This window comes from Oncorhynchus tshawytscha, linkage group LG08, assembly GCF_018296145.1.
Source record: "Oncorhynchus tshawytscha isolate Ot180627B linkage group LG08, Otsh_v2.0, whole genome shotgun sequence".
NCBI classification, from domain to species: Eukaryota; Metazoa; Chordata; class Actinopteri; order Salmoniformes; family Salmonidae; genus Oncorhynchus; species Oncorhynchus tshawytscha.
In genome coordinates, this window is record NC_056436.1 from 60,021,977 (window position 1) to 60,038,857 (window position 16,881).

At 44.7% G+C, this 16,881-nt stretch overlaps 1 protein-coding gene across 1 annotated transcript; it reads left to right on the forward strand.

Moving 5' to 3' along the window:
* Nucleotides 1-1,010: 1,010 nt before the first annotated feature.
* On the forward strand, nt 1,011-7,333 carry LOC112256206 (neuronal PAS domain-containing protein 4A). Its single transcript, XM_024429278.2, is given in 11 exon segments — nt 1,011-1,649; nt 2,135-2,298; nt 2,413-2,515; nt 2,633-2,942; nt 3,081-3,190; nt 3,379-3,514; nt 3,640-4,092; nt 4,094-4,140; nt 4,143-4,322; nt 4,325-5,359; nt 5,482-7,333. Coding segments are annotated over 11 exon segments (2,742 nt in total). The 5' UTR covers nt 1,011-1,474; the 3' UTR covers nt 5,511-7,333.
* The last annotated feature ends 9,548 nt before the right edge of the window (nt 7,334-16,881 follow it).

The window sequence follows — 16,881 nt, forward strand, 5'->3', positions numbered from 1 at the left end:
ATGTTTTTCGACAAAGCGAAAAAAAACACAATTTGCAAATATTAACACGGGTGCTTATACAAAAGATGCAACTGTAACCTGTGAAAATGGTTACAAGGCTTTCCCAAATAATTCCCCGTTTGGATGCAATCCACGCCTAAGGTTTTCAACCAGAAGAATCAGCCAGGTTTCAATGCATAGACTAGACATAGCTCAGCATCACCCTTAGCTACATTCCGTTCAAATGACCTTATAAGGAAGGATGTTGCAGTTTATGTAACATATAGGCTACAGAGCGCGATTAGGTTGTCTCTCCTCTTCCTTTGCGCGTTAGCCCCGGAGGCACTGCGCTGCCTGACAACTGAATTTCAGTCAGAATGGTGGATTCCATTCACAAAAAGCGACTGAATTTGGTGATGTAACACTGCCCCACTGTCCCGCGTTTCTCCCTGAAGCAGACTTCCACCAATGCTAGAATAACTTTTTGCTGGAATATTGTTAATATATAACCTTGGCATGCATCTGCATTCGTTACCCTAGAGGTCGACGGTGGACGGTTTTAAAGAAGGCATCGCATCGTTCATAATCATAACATTAAACATATTATGAGCTAGTCTGGCGAGGCATAGATGCATTTGCATAATTTAGGCTACTGATAACCTAGCCTACACTATATTAGGAATGATACATTTTCAGAGAGGATTAATCGTTCCTCGGGTGTCAGACATAAAAACAAATCTTCTCAGTTTCACTGCCCCCCCCTCTCTCCCCCTCCCCCTCTCTCCCCCTCCCTTACACCGGAGTCCGGTGACACCGTCTACGTTTTACGTTTGTCTCCGCCCATTCCTCGGTTTTGTCCAAATCGGGCTTTTTGCGTCGCCGGAGCTCCCGATATCAAGCCAACGTCATCATTTGATAGAGGGAAGAGCTGACGTCAGAAAAGAGTCACCAAAAGGAGAGGGTATGAGCGGTAGGGGGAGCGGGCAGAGGGAGAGAATTTCACCATTGCTAACATTGAATCCCCCTCGGCCCCCCTTCTCTCTAGCCCCCCTCTTCCTACAACGTCGGTGTTGGCGCGTTGGGAGCCCCCCTTCGTCACCGGAATCCCAGCCTATATAACTTACTCGAGAGCAGAGTCCCTCCACCAGATTTACGGGATCCGGATATCTGGGCGAGAGACGGCTACTACAGCCGCCGAATCACTCACACTCTGAACCGGTGGAAAGCCATCCAGCGGCTAGCCAGCAACCTTACTGGACGCTGTGGCGGAACCGAAGAGGAAAAAAGAACGGATAGGAGAAGGTCTGAAGCCTTACTCTGGAACAAGCTGAGATGAAATTCCAATAGTAAAACGACGAGGTTATTACTACTAGCCTTTCTCTGACACTCATCTTGGGAGAAAGAGACTCAGACCTCATCTGACGCAACGGTCAATATTCAGTTGAGTTTCACCTTCAAGTCCAGGGAATTTAGTCAACCACTATAACAGGCTACAATGTATCGATCAACGAAGGGCGCGTCGAAGGCTCGAAGGGACCAAATCAACGCGGAGATTCGGAACCTGAAGGACTTGCTTCCCATATCCGATGCGGAAAAGGCACGGCTCTCATACCTACATATCATGTCCCTTGCCAGCATGTACACCAGAAAATCGGTCTTCTTCTCTCAAGGTAAGCGCGACTTAGCTTATAACAAACAAGTTCAAATACACCCAGTGTATAACCCATAGCCTGTTGATTCATAACTAAGAAATGCTTGTGAATGAAACATATACTGACAAACTGTTGCTTCCATCCGTATGAGCTAGTTGCATGCTACCTTTGGCTTTCCGCTTGAATCAACAGGTGCCATATTTCTTGTCGAAAGAAACAGTTGATGAATTTCATGTCTACATGTGAATTATGTTGTTTAGGAATATATATAAGGAAATATTATAGTGCTTTGTTTGAGCTTCTGGCGTGAAAAACTATTTTAGAGCCGAGTGTCGCTATCTAGTGCTGAAACGCTTCTATCGCTGTCCATGGCACTGAAATCTAATGCGGCCGTTCTATAGCTACTGCAGGGAGCATAAACGTTACCTTTGTGGTATGATGACATCCATTAGCTAGACGAAAACATAATTTAAAAAACATTTCAAATCATATTTTCTTTTTAGAATCGGGATCCGCTGGCAGTCTCGAGGAAAGCGCGAGGTTCCTGTCTTTCCACGAGCTGTCAGAGCTGGTGCAGGAGCTCCCAGGGTTCCTGCTCCTGCTGACTGGGGAAGGCAAGCTGCTCTACCTGTCAGACAGCGTCTCCGAGCACCTCGGCCACTCCATGGTGAGTTCTAAATAGCAAACTAGTAAATTAGCTGTAATTTAGCTGTAATTTAGATTTTGCCTCAGGGATTTCATGAATATGCTAAATAAAAACGACTCTTTCTCAATGTTTCAGGTGGATCTGGTTGCCCAGGGTGACAGTGTGTATGATATCATTGACCCTACTGACCATTTCATCATGAGGACCAACCTAGCCCCTCCTACATCACCTGACACAGGTAAGATGCGCCTTCCTATTTCCAATGGTACAGAAACGTGTTACAAATGGCTCGCATTTATATCACTCAGATCATTTCTGATATTCACAATTTCTCCTTTCCTCTTCTTCCTCTCAGATCGTCTATTCCGTTGTCGTTTCAACACTTCCAAGTCGGTGCGCAGGCAGAGTGCTGGGAACAAGCTGGTTCTGGTCCGGGCACGCTGCCCTTTCCCACCCTCCTCTTCTACCACCCCTAGCTCCTACTGGACATCCAATCCCGTCTGGATGTGCTTCTGTTCGCCTCTGGAGGCCGTCCCCACCCGCTCTGGTCCTGGGGGGGACCAAGTTCCAGCTCTGATCCCTCCTGCTGCTGAGAACAACTTCTTCCTAGCCTCGTTCCAATCTCAACACAGCCGAGACATGAGGCTCCAGAATGCACAGGACAGGTGAGGTCACACCCACTGACCAGGCAACGCCACCTGTTGCTTTAGATCGTCTGAGTGATGGCATGACGTGTACGCTTTATAGTTAGAAGTATGTTGAAGACATAGACTTACCATGTCTTCTCTCCATCTTCCCTGTAGTGTCAGTGTTTACCTTGGCCTTGATGTGTCAGCCCTGAGGTCTCGCTCCTGGTACAGCCTCCTCCACCCACAGGACCTGTCACACGCCTCCACTCAGCACTGCAGCCTGTGTAAGTACCAATTCAGTTCACCACACAACAATCACACACAGACGCACCAACACAAATGTGAACTCAATTATACTGCATCCACCATTACATGGAGCAAACTTCACTACAAACCCACCATTAAAGTTCTGTGATGTGATCAGTTGTAGAACACTGTCTGATGTCGATGTTCTCTCTTTGTTCCCCCACAGTGAGAGAGGGAGGAGAGGGTAGATCTGAGATGGTGGTACGGGTGGAGTCTGCAGACCACTCCTGGGTCTGGCTCTACATGGTACTGCAGCTGGAGGCAGGAGACAGCCCTATCAGCAGCAACAACTACATCATCAGGTACTACCTCTACCCTATGACAGATCATCATAACACATTTTCAATAGATATAAAGGAGATTGCAAAGAGCACAAGAGAATCTTACTAACCATTTCCATCTTTTTATCTTTCTGTTTCTCTCTCAGTGAGGCGGAGGCGTGGTCAGTGAGACAGCAGCTGAGCACAGAGCAGACCCAGCTGACCCTGGTACTGAGTACCAGTACCTCCCGCCAGGACAGCCTGAGCCTGTCCAGCCCAGACCAAGTCTTCACCCCAGGCAGCAGTGGCCTCTCAGCCCAGTCCTTCGACTTCAGCATGACTGTGTCCAGCAGTGTGGGCTCCTCAGACGAGACAGGGGGCGCCACCACTGAGCCCATGCAGGTGGAGGGCGACCCTCGCTCTAGTATTTCCTCTATTGAGGAGGAGAGCTTCTTCCAGCAGCAGCAGATGCCTGCCCCTGTCCAAACCCGCTCTGCTGCCTCCTCCCCCACCCCAGTTACCGTTGCCACGGTAGCAGACCTGGACTTCCTCACTCAGAACATTCTCCTGCCCCCCTCCTTCCAGCTCGAGCCCCCGCTGCCCGCCCTCCCCCTTCCACTCCCCAGTGCCCACCTCTCAGGAGCAGCAGACCAAAGAGTTTGTGTGTACGCCCCCTACACACCCCAGCTGGGCGGGGGCAGCTTCCTGTTCGGCGAGCCCCTCTTTAGCTTCGACCCAACAGGCACCACCACACCCCCTCCCTCCACCACCACAGCTACAGCCACCACCTCCATCGCCCCCTCCCTCTCCCCCTCTGCCCCACCCACTACAGCCTCCAGCCCTGCTCCCCCTCCTCCCTGTGCCTCACTGGCCCCTCCACCGACCTGTTCTTCCCTGCCGATCCCTGCAGTGGCTCTATTTATGAGAAGCTACCCCCCACCCCTGACAGCCCTCGGGATGGGGACTGCACAGTGATGACCTTGCCTGAGGTTCGGGGACCCCTGTATGTAGATGTCCCTTTAGGGCCCTTTCACTACCCCCTCGAGGGCCTCCTCACCCCAGAGGCCTCCCCCGGTAAACAGCCTGGTCTCTCTTTCTTCTCCCTGGAGAGAGAGAGGGATAAAGAGAGAGCAGAGATCTCCCTCTTAGCTCAGCACATCAGCTCCTTAGCAGAGGGATTCTACCTGGATCCTCTCTTATCCAAACTATCCCCTCCTTCCATGTCCCCCTCCTCCTCCCCTCCCCCCACGACCCTCTCACCATCTGTAGCCACTGCTGGTGTTGACTCTATCCACATGCTGGGAGAGTTTTACCCCGTCAAAGTGTGGAGAGGCCTGGACTTCCCTGTATTCCAAGATGATGATGACTCTCTGTTTGAAGAGAGCATCTTAGAAGCCCTGCTCCAGGACTTCTCCACCCCTCCACCCCTCTCCCCTTCCATCCCCCCGCCATCTCCCCCCAACCCAGTGTGCTGGCACTCACCCTCCCACTTTGAGGGGGTCAGCCACTTCTGTAGCGTCCAATCGGCGCACTGTTACCCCACGGCAAGGTGCGGGGCGACATTGGCCAGCGAGGCCGGGGCGATGGCAGAATGGGAGGGGCTGGGGGAGGAGCCTATGGAGATGGAGGTGGCGTCATCACCTCTGTCTTCCTGTTCCTCCATCCCAGCATCCCCTCCCCTGCGACTCACTGCCTCCCCCACCTCCGCCCCCTCCACGCCCGTCGCCCCCAACACGCCCGCCGTGCCTTGCGCCCAGTCCCTCCTGGAGGAGCTGGCCGCCCTGGAACCCATGTTTGGGGCAGGTGCCTCGATCGCCCCCGGCTTGGGGCAGCAACCTGAGTTGTATCAACTCCAGTGTCACCAGCCGCCACAGTGCTTCCACAAAGGTGAGAATCATTCAGTTCACTTGTTCTACTGTCTTTCTCTGTTTGATAAATGGATTAAGATTTGTTAACCCTGAACATACCAGACTAATGTGCCCTTTCTCTTTGTCTCTTGTGTTTTTCAGATGGGAGTGGAAGTGTTCCCCCGTTCTAAATAAGTCTGTGACTTACTTCATTAAGTATGGCATATTGTCATATTTCGTGGAGCTATTTTACTGAAAAGTAAAGATGATTTAAGTGTATAAATATATACATAATGTATACTACTAAAGGACTTTATTTCCTACATGTCTACTGAGAACAAATATTGCCTTCATATTTTTGTTCATTTATTTATTAATTCATGTATTTCTATTTTTTTAATTTTTTAAATCAAACAATTTCACATTTACTTTCAACATTGACATAATGGTGCAACATTTACCAACTGAATGTACCCATGACTGACTGAGTTTTGGGTCCATTTGGTGCCACAGCTTTTCTGTAACATGAGCTTCAGATTGGATCAGTCAGAGACGTAACAAAACCTCTGACCTTGTAAAGCGCCATTTAACTTCCAGACCGCATTTGTATTCACTCATAGTGAAAAACCTGTTGCGAACAAAAAAAAAGAGAATACCTTCTTTGATATTTCAATAGAGAAATGACTTAGAGCATTATTGCTTGTAATGCAGCAACGCAAACCCAAATCACAAATGTGGTGAAAGTCTATGTTTACAAAAATCTCTACTGACCTGGTACAACCACTGACAGTAGCTGACAAAAGGGGACCAGATTCCCTCTCTCACATCCTCAATATTCAGTTTCCAGAGAGACACATAGTTCTACTCGGACCTTATTGTATTCCTCTCTTGTCATAGCTTGAAAGGCCAAGTCTAAACATATTAATACTGTAGTCAAACTAACCTAATACTTTGAGCTTTGAGTTTGCGGCTGAACATTTTAAAACATTTGACTTCATGTTATTTCTCCATTACGAACTTGTGTATCAATGTGATGGTGTGCAAAAGAAAAACAACAGTACAAAATGTGTGAAGACATAGGTCTTGGAATGTCCACACGCAAGAACGCATGACGGAGGTTTCTGGCCTTTACCAGAAGGTGTTGCCGAATGGAAATCGTCTGGAAGTTACTCAACAACTGTGTGTGGTTCTGTTGTGTACAGGACCAGCACATTGTACATTAGACTCTGAATGTGGGCTCTTTAGGTCACCGTTCTCTTGGGCTTGGCTTCAAGGGCAGCTCTGCTGGATTTTCTTGCAGCATCAATATTTGCAATGCTGGCAGTTTATAGCGGCTCCTGTGTGCCTGGCATGGCCATGTCCTGCTGAACTCTGAACTCTATCTGAACTCTTTCTCTATGTCCATGAACCAATGGGCTGACAGTCACATCGTAGCTCTACTTGAGTTATGGTGTTGTGGGGCACAATACGGCTATGTGAATGACTATATGATTCTTCTTTTTTGAGAGGGGTTAGACAAGAATGGAAGTTTTGTTTTAAAAAATGACCTGAAAATAGTGTGATGGGTTACTATTTCTATTCAGTTCCTCCTAAGCGACACGGGTTGAGAATGGTACTATTCCCATGGTGTCGACATGCTAACGTAGAGTTGTCTACGGTCAAGTAAAGGATTGATTCCTACGTTCTAGCTATTAAATGCTACGTTTAACATATGTGTAAGTATTATATTGTATGTGTTGAATTGACAAAGAAGAAACTGTTGATGTTCAATGCATAATGCATTATGTCTGTGGATGTAGGCACATGCAATTTTTTTGAAGGGTTGTACACATTTGTACATTTGTATAAATACATCAGTCTGTACATATCAGAGACATTTCTATTGTTTAAGATGGACTGTATACATGATTATATATTGAAGAAAGGACATTGTGGATCAGTGTTCTCTTGTGTTGCTGAAAAGTGTATTTGGTTGTCAAACAAATGCATTTATATTAAAGTGCACTTAAAGCGGTTGGATCTCTTTGTGTCGTCACTTCCTGTCCACCTCCTCCTCCTTCTACCTACTCTCATCATCATCCCCTCATCCCTCCCTCCCTCCTCTCTCCTCCCTCCCTCGCTCTCTCCTCCGTTTCTTCCCCTGGAGCGAGCTCCGCTCAGCAACAGCACTGACGCAACGATCTGACTCAGACTGACGCACACGCTCCACACCGAGGCTCTCTCACACACAGGCACACACCACACACACACAGTTGGCCTCCCACTCAAGCAGGCATGTTCACTTTGACACACACATTCACACAGGGGCGGACTGGGACCAAAGATCGGCTCTGGCATTTCTAACACGCCAGCTGTTTTTCCACCTGACCATTCACCCCCTCCCCCCTAAGCCACCAGATATTTTGCGAAAAAATAAATAAATTAATAGTTAGACAGGCCCACAAGGCAAAACATTGACCAGCCCATCTGACATTTGTCTGAAATACCAGATGGCCAGCCCGCCCCTGCACACACACCCAATAGGAGCCCCTCCATCTTTACAAATAGCAGCAGATCACACTCACTCAATGTACCTGCTACTCTGAGAGCGTGCTGTGATGGTGTCAGACTCCATATATAGGCATTCCTGTGTCGAAGCTCTGATTCAAGCAGCCCCCTCTTTCCTCAGCCTCCGATTCAGATGGGAGGGGGGACTGGGGGAGCCAGAGAGAGAGAGAAAGAGAGAGAGAGAAGGGAGAGAGGGGGGAGAAAAAGAGAGCAAGAGAAGAGAGGAAACCAAAACCAGAGAGAAAGAGGGACAGTTATGATGAATGTACTATCAATCACTGACTTAGTACCCAGTGAAAGCTCTGTGCTCTACACATCATGGAGGGCACATTTTAGGTAAAATCATTAACGTTACATGAGTGATGGGCATTGCCATGTTACTGTGTAAATGCATCCTGCCACCTCCCCAGGTCCCTCAAATCTAATTTCAAAAGCAGATCTGCAGGATAGGGTACAAATGTGAGGCCTTTAATATCTTATGTACTAAACCTTATATACTAAACCTGCCATACCAACATTTAGTTTCAGCACCAGTCACTGCAGTGAGCCGCCTGGAGATGAGAGCAGCAGAGATAGAATAGATTGTAGCTCTCTCCTGTCATCTTGTGGCGAAGCAAAAGTAGTGCATATTCAAACACTTGGTACTCATTGGAAAAAAAAGAAACGTCCTCTCACTGTCAACTGCGTTTATTTTCAGCAAACTTAACATGTGTAAATATTTGTATGAACATAACAAGATTCAACAACTGAGACATAAACTGAACAAGTTCCACAGACATGTGACTAACAGAAATGGAATAATGTGTCCCTGAACAAAGGGTGGGTCAAAATCAAAAGTAACAGTCAGTATCTGGTGTGGCCACCAGCTGCATTAAGTACTGCAGTGCATCTCCTCCTCATGGACTGCACCAGATTTGTCAGTTCTTGCTGTGAGATGTTACCCCACTCTTCCACCAAGGCACCTGCAAGTTCCTGGACATTTCTGGGGGGGAATGACCCTAGCCCTCACTCTCCAATCCAACAGGTCCCAGACGTGCTCAATGGGATTGAGATCCAAGCTCTTCGCTGACCATGGCAGAACACTGACATTCCTGACTTGCAGGAAATCATGCATAGAATGAGTAGTATGGCTGGTGGAATTGTCATGCTGGAGGGTCTTGTCAGGATGAGCCTGCAGGAAGGGTACCACATGAGGGAGGTCTGCCACAGCGAGGACGATCAGCTGTCCGTCCTGTCTCCCTGTAGCACTGGCTTAGGCGTCTCACAGTACGGACATTGCAATTTATTGCCCTGGCCACATCTGCAGTCCTCATGTCTCCTTGCAGCATGCCTAAGGCACATTCACGCAGATGAGCGGGGACCCAGGGCATCTTTCTTTTGGTGTTTTTCAAAGTCAGTAGAAAGACCTCTTTCGTGTCCTAAGTTTTCATAACTGACCTTAATTGTCTACCGTCTGTAAGCTGTTACTGTCTTAACGACCGTTCCACAGGTGCATGTTCATTAATTGTTTATGGTTCATTGAACAAGCGTGGGAAATAGTGTTTAAACCCTTCACAATGAATATCTGTGAAGTTATTGGGATTTTTACAAATTGTCTTTGAAAGACACGGTCCTGGAAAAGGGACGTTTCTTTTCTTGCTTTGTTTACTTCCATGGGACAGAGAAAAAAAAATGCATTTATAAAGCTAATTCCTGCAATTCTACACATTTTGCCATGACTTACGCCATGCTCATATTTGGTATCTTAATAGGATTCCCTTTATCTGTTGCGAAAGCAGCAGCTACTCTTCCTGGGGTCCAACACAAAACATGAAACATGACATAATACAGAACATTAACAGATAAGAACTGCTCAAGGACAGAACTACATATATTTAAAATCGACGCATATAGCCTACATGTCAATACATACACACAAAATATTTAGGTCAAATAAGAGAGAGCTATTGTTGCTTTAACTGTTTGTTTAATTCAGGTTTGCTGTTCATTTGAGAAACATGAAATGGAAGATAGTTTCATGCAATAATGGCTCTATATTATACTGTACCCTTTCTTGAATTTGCTCTGGATTTGGGGACTGTGAAAAGACCCCTGGTGGCATGTCTAGTGTCAGAACATATTCATGGTTCTCATAAAAAGAGAAGTAATACAGTCAGACTCTCCTCAACTCTTAGCCAAGAGAGACTGGCATGAATAGTACTTATATTATCCCTCTGATTACAATGAAGAGCAAGATGTGAGGCTCTGTTCTGGTTCAGCTGCAGCTTAACTAGGTCTTTCTTTGCAGCACGTGACCACATGACTGGACAATAATCAAGATTAGACAAAACTAGAGCCTGCAGGACTTGCTTTGTGGAGTGTGGTGTCAAAAAAGCAGAGCATCTCTTTATTATGGACAGACCTCTTGAATCTACAACCATTGAATCTACAGTGCTGTGAGAAAGTATTTGCCCCCTTCCTGATTTCTTATTTTTTTGCACATTTGTCACACTTAAGTGTTTCAGATCATCAAACTAATGTAAATATTACACAAAGATTACCCAAGTAAACACAAAATGCAGTTAAGTGATGATTTTATTTATTAAGGGAAAAAAGCTATCCGAACCTTCATGGCCCTATGTGGAAAAGTAATTGCCCCCTAAACCTAATAACTGGGTGTGCCACCCTCAGCAGCAACAACTGCAATCAACTTGCAAATGAGTCTGACATAATGTGTCTTATCTCACCACCACTAATGAGATTGGTGTGCCGGATGCATGTTGCATCAGAGCTTGTCAAAGCGCCGGGGGCGTTGTGGACAGTGTGCACTGGGATTGGGAAGTACTGTAGGTCCCAAAGTGCTCTTCCAAGTGTTGGAGGTGAGCAGTCATCACTCGTGTGTTACACTTACAGATGCTGTTTTCTGTGATAAACATGCACAGCTGAGGGAAGGGGGCATGATTCGCTTCCAGAAAACCTTCTCTCCAATAACAATTATTTCCCCTGAATCCACTGATTCGGTCACTCATCTGTAGAATATTTCTGCATTTCCCCTGCATGCTTGCATTGCTTCCCAAATATGTCTTGAGAGACATTTTCTTTTCATTGCACAGAAAGTCAACCACATTTTTTTTTACATCCATTGTGAATGACAAATGTTCCTCTCTCAATGCGAAAAATCTTTCCAACACTCCCCCTCGATAACCACCAAGCCTCAGTGTGAAATAGAACATCATCATGCTCTGATATCATATCTCCACATAGTTTAGTGAACAGGCGTGCGCACAGTGGATGTGCGTTGATGTGGTTTACAATCAAAGTTACCTGCTGCAGCATATCTGAGGTCTGTGCTCAGCTCTTTTGCCCGCCAGTTGCTCTCGGTGTATCATACAATGTGTCCATATGGCAGATGGAGACACATTCATAACTAGAGTGCAGAGACCTGCCTGCCGTCCTGCCATAGATATAGCCCCATCTGTGCAATAGCACACAATTCTATTCCATGGAATCATTTTTTTGTCAATATAGCCATGCAGCACACACTCCCCTGTGCCACTTCAAATAATATCAAATCAAATTGTATTGGTCACATACACGTGTTTAGCAAATTTTATTGCGGGTGTAGCGAAATGCTCGTGCTTCTAGTTCCGACAGTGCAGCAATATCTAACAAGTAATATCTAACAATTTCACAACATATACCCAATACACATACATCTAAGTAAAGGAATGGGGGTGGACCATTTCAGTTTGTCCGTGATGTGTACGCCGAGGAACTTAAAACATTCCACTTGCTCCATTGCTGTCCCGTCGATGTGGATAGTGGGGTGCTCCCTCTGCTGTTTCCTGAAGTCCACGATCATCTCCTTTGTTCTGTTGACGCTCCCAGAGCCCTCACCTCCTCCCTGTAGACTGTCTCGTCATTGTTGGTAATCAAGCATATTACTGTTGTGTCGTCTGCAAACTTGATGATTGAGTTGGAGGCGTGCAAGGCCATGCAGTCATGGGTGAACAGGGAGTACAGGAGGGGGCTGTGCACGCACCCTTGTGTGGCCCAAGTGTTGAGGATCAGCGAAGTGGAGGTGTTGTTTCCTACATTCACCACCTGGGGGCGTCCCGTCAGGAATTCCAGGACCCAATTGCACAGGGCGGGGTTCAGACCCAGGGCCTCAAGATTAATGATGAGCTTGGAGGGTACTATGGAGGGTTACTATGGAGGGTTACTATGGAGGGTTCATGCTCAGGAATCGTGAGACAGAACAATATGTCCTCGTGAATAGCTTCCCCTGACATGTATAGAGAACAAAGGTCAATGCGTGGGCATCTCGGCCCTCACAGCTAACGTCCGTTTGGAGCGCATAAGCTGGGGAGAGTCGTTCAATCTGAGTTTCCTCTTGATTGCTAGCAATAGCATACATTCTTTGTTCAACAGTGTTACCTGACAAAGTTATTGATGTGAATTTCTGTGCCCCTGCCTCCCCACACATTGTTTTCACCATATCAATTGTGACTGGTAATATCAAAATCTCTGCAGTAGTGTGTGATTTTCTAGCGTAGCGGGCCTAGCCATTCACCGTGGGCATCACTCGCTCTTAGGCTGAATTTGATCTTTCAGATTTGAATAATTTGAATTTAGATTAAGGCTAACCACATTACAATGGTTTTCAGATACAAAGATTATATTGTAATATATAAAACATTTGTAGTATACTCATCGAACCTGTTCACTCTATTGTTCTCAGTACTTGTCTACTCAAAAGCACAACTGTAGGTGCTCATACACAACAATACACAACTAGACTGTCTACAACTCAAACCCATCTCAATCGCCCATTATTGCCTCTGAGTGTAACAAAACACATACCAGTCTACTGTACCCTTTGTTGTTTACAGATGAACATGAGTTGTACGATTTACACATCCACATGATCAGTCTTCATGTTTTACACATCCTCATGATCAGTCTTCATGTTTTACACATCCTCATGATCAGTCTTCATGTTTTACACATCCTCATGATCAGTCTTCATGTTTTACACATCCTCATGATCAGTCTTCATGTTTTACACATCCACATGCTCAGTCTTCATGTTTTACACATCCACATGATCAGTCTTCATGTTTTACACATCCACATGCTCAGTCTTCATGTTTTACACATCCTCATGCTCAGTCTTCATGTTTTACACATCCTCATGCTCAGTCTTCATGTTTTACACATCCTCATGCTCAGTCTTCATGTTTTACACATCCACATGCTCAGTCTTCATGTTTTACACATCCACATGCTCAGTCTTCATGTTTTACACATCCACATGATCAGTCTTTATGTTTTACACATCCACATGATCAGTCTTCATGTTTTACACATCCACATGATCAGTCTTCATGTTTTACACATCCACATGCTCAGTCTTCATGTTTTACATCCTCATGCTCAGTCTTCATGTTTTACACATCCACATGCTCAGTCTTCATGTTTTACATCCTCATGCTCAGTCTTCATGTTTTACACATCCACATGCTCAGTCTTCATGTTTTACACATCCACATGCTCAGTCTTCATGTTTTACACATCCACATGATCAGTCTTCATGTTTTACACATCCACATGATCAGTCTTCATGTTTTACACATCCACATGATCAGTCTTCATGTTTTACACATCCACATGATCAGTCTTCATGTTTTACACATCCACATGATCAGTCTTCATGTTTTACACATCCACATGATCAGTCTTCATGTTTTACACATCCACATGCTCAGTCTTCATGTTTTACACATCCACATGCTCAGTCTTCATGTTTTACACATCCTCATGCTCAGTCTTCATGTTTTACACATCCACATGCTCAGTCTTCATGTTTTACACATCCACATGATCAGTCTTTATGTTTTACACATCCTCATGCTCAGTCTTCATGTTTTACACATCCTCATGCTCAGTCTTCATGTTTTACACATCCTCATGCTCAGTCTTCATGTTTTACACATCCACATGCTCAGTCTTCATGTTTTACACATCCACATGCTCAGTCTTCATGTTTTACACATCCACATGATCAGTCTTTATGTTTTACACATCCACATGATCAGTCTTCATGTTTTACACATCCACATGATCAGTCTTCATGTTTTACACATCCACATGCTCAGTCTTCATGTTTTACACATCCTCATGCTCAGTCTTCATGTTTTACACATCCTCATCCTCGTGTCTTCATGTTTTACACATCCTCGTGTCTTCATGTTTTACACATCCACATGCTCATGTCTTCATGTTTTACACATCCACATGATCAGTCTTTATGTTTTACACATCCTCATGCTCAGTCTTTATGATTTACACATCCTCATGTCTTCATGTTTTACACATCCTCATGATCAGTCTTTATGATTTACACATCCTCGTGTCTTCATGTTTTACACATCCACATGATCAGTCTTTATGATTTACACATCCTCGTGTCTTCATGTTTTACACATCCTCATGATCAGTCTTTATGATTTACACATCCTCATGTCTTCATGTTTTACACATCCACATGCTCAGTCTTCATGTTTTACACATCCTCATGATCAGTCTTCATGTTTTACACATCCACATGCTCAGTCTTCATGTTTTACACATCCTCATGCTCAGTCTTCATGTTTTACACATCCTCATGATCAGTCTTCATTGATCAGTCTTTATGTCTTTCCAAGAGACGTGCAGTACCAACCAATATACCCGCTGTCAAAGCAGAGGGTAGTGAAGAACATCACCAAAGCCTGCTAAACCAGCTGCCATTACCCAAAACAATAAGTTCACCAGATGAAGATCATTCTGGAACATTCAACCAACAACATCCATATTCAGTTAGACTTGATGTTGTAGTATAATATAGAATGCCAAGTATGCTCACAACTGCATTGTGGTCTAGATATTGCTAGCTGTCGTACATATGTATATAATTGTTTCAAATATTTTTTACTAGTGTACTGACAAGTGACTAAATGATTCCAGCTGCATGGAGTTGGTGTACAATTGAAACTTGAATTTGTTGCCAAGTAAACATGTTTCAATAAAACAGTAGGTTAGTCTGTCAATATAGCAAATAAATAGACATGGCTTGTATTCAAGACAACGTTTAATAGCTCTGAAGACCGAGGAGAATTTACACAGCAGTACGGAGGAACAGTTATGGCACTGAATATACCAAACATTAGGAATATTAAGTTGCACCCCCCGTCCCCCTCTTGTTGGAGTGAACATGATGGCCCGTGTTGACTCCAATGTTTCTGTTGGAGGCTGAAAAACTCTGCAGCATTGCAGTTCTTGACACAAACCGGTGCGCTTGGCACCTACTACCATGTCCCATTCAAAGGCACATCAGTCTTCTGTCTTGCCCATTCACCCTCTGAATGGCACACATACACAATCCATGTCTCTTAAAAATCCTTCTTTAACCTGTCTCCTCCCCTTCATCTACACTGATTGAAGTGTATTTTACAAGTGACATCAATAAGGGATCATAGCTTTCACCTGGTCAGTTTATGTCATGGAAAGAGCAGGTGTTCTTCATGTTTTGCATACTCAAGTGTATATACAGTAGAATCTAAATATACTACTAACGCTTATAATAAATACTAGAGTTCTACAAAGGGAATTCTTGAGGCTGGTGTGTTTGGGTGGTGCAGTGAAGTGTTCGGAGTCACTTTGATACAAGGGGAGATTGTTTTGAGATTCATCAACTTCTTTGTATCCAAGCGGTATTGTCTGTGAGTTAAAGACAAAATCGCTATTAGACATTCATGGGCAATCATTGTGTACTGTCTGTATTCCTACTGTAGCAGCATCGTGTAGAATATGAGACATCGCAGACACACGTTAGCTAGCTACAACGCAGGTATAGTTCCTCCAAGGCTAATATGAGTCATAAAATCAGTCATTCCTTTACCCTCAGCCATCATCATCATCAAAACACGTCTCCAGTTTTGCTCCTAATGAGAGACACAGAGGCTAGCTAACTAACTAGCTATAACGTTAGATTATAGTCACCGGAGGCTGCTGAGGGGAGGAAAGCTCATAATAATGGCTGGAATGGAGTGAATGGAATGGTATTAACCACATGGATAACATGTTTGATGTGTTTGATACCATTCCATTGATTCCGCTCCAGCCATTACTAAAAGCCCGTCCACCCCAATTAAAGTGCCACCTGCCGCCTGTGTTTAGAGTACATTTTAGGTATAGCAAACACAGCTACCTAGCTAACTCGCTACATTTGGCTAGATTGGTTTGTAGTACTAGCAAGCAGGTAGGATGAAAACCGCTACGTTGACCATGATCCTTTGCTAGTTACAGCCACTTTCGTCATGATCCTTAGCGATTTATGGTGCCATTCAGCCAACGAGGTATATAAATCCTGGATCGCTGATGCTATTTTTTGGCCAATGAGAGGTCGGTCATATTGGCACTCCTCAGCAAAGCAGTCCTCCATAAGAATGAATGGAATTATACAGTATTTCATTTAAATGTTTCAAGGACAAAATTACATGTATTTAAGTATTTAGGTTTGTAGTGGGGACAGTAACATTAGAACTTTCTAAAACTTATACTTTAAGGAAAATATTTGTATATATTTTTTCATATTTCTGTTTAGCTCACATAATTTAATTTAAAAGTATGCTTTAAGGTGTCTTTAAGAGATTAAACATGGTAAAAAAAAATGAGTAAGTGCATTTCTATAGTCTGCGCTATAGAAAGAGGCCCGAGTTCCCAAGTTGGAATTCCGAGTAAGATGACTGTTCAAATAGTTTTTTTTCACCAGTCAGAGCTATTTATTTTCCCAAGTTCCCAGTAGTTTTGAATGCACTGAGGTCGGAAGTCTGAGATTTCCGGGTACCCAGTTGTTTAGAATGCGGCATCTATAGCGTCTGTGACAGCATGAGCAGCCATTGAGGCTCTCTCTTTTGAAGTAGTACATTTTATTCTTCACGACTGGCTGATCCCTCCTGATAATCCGGTTGGACATGACTCCAACAGGGTCAC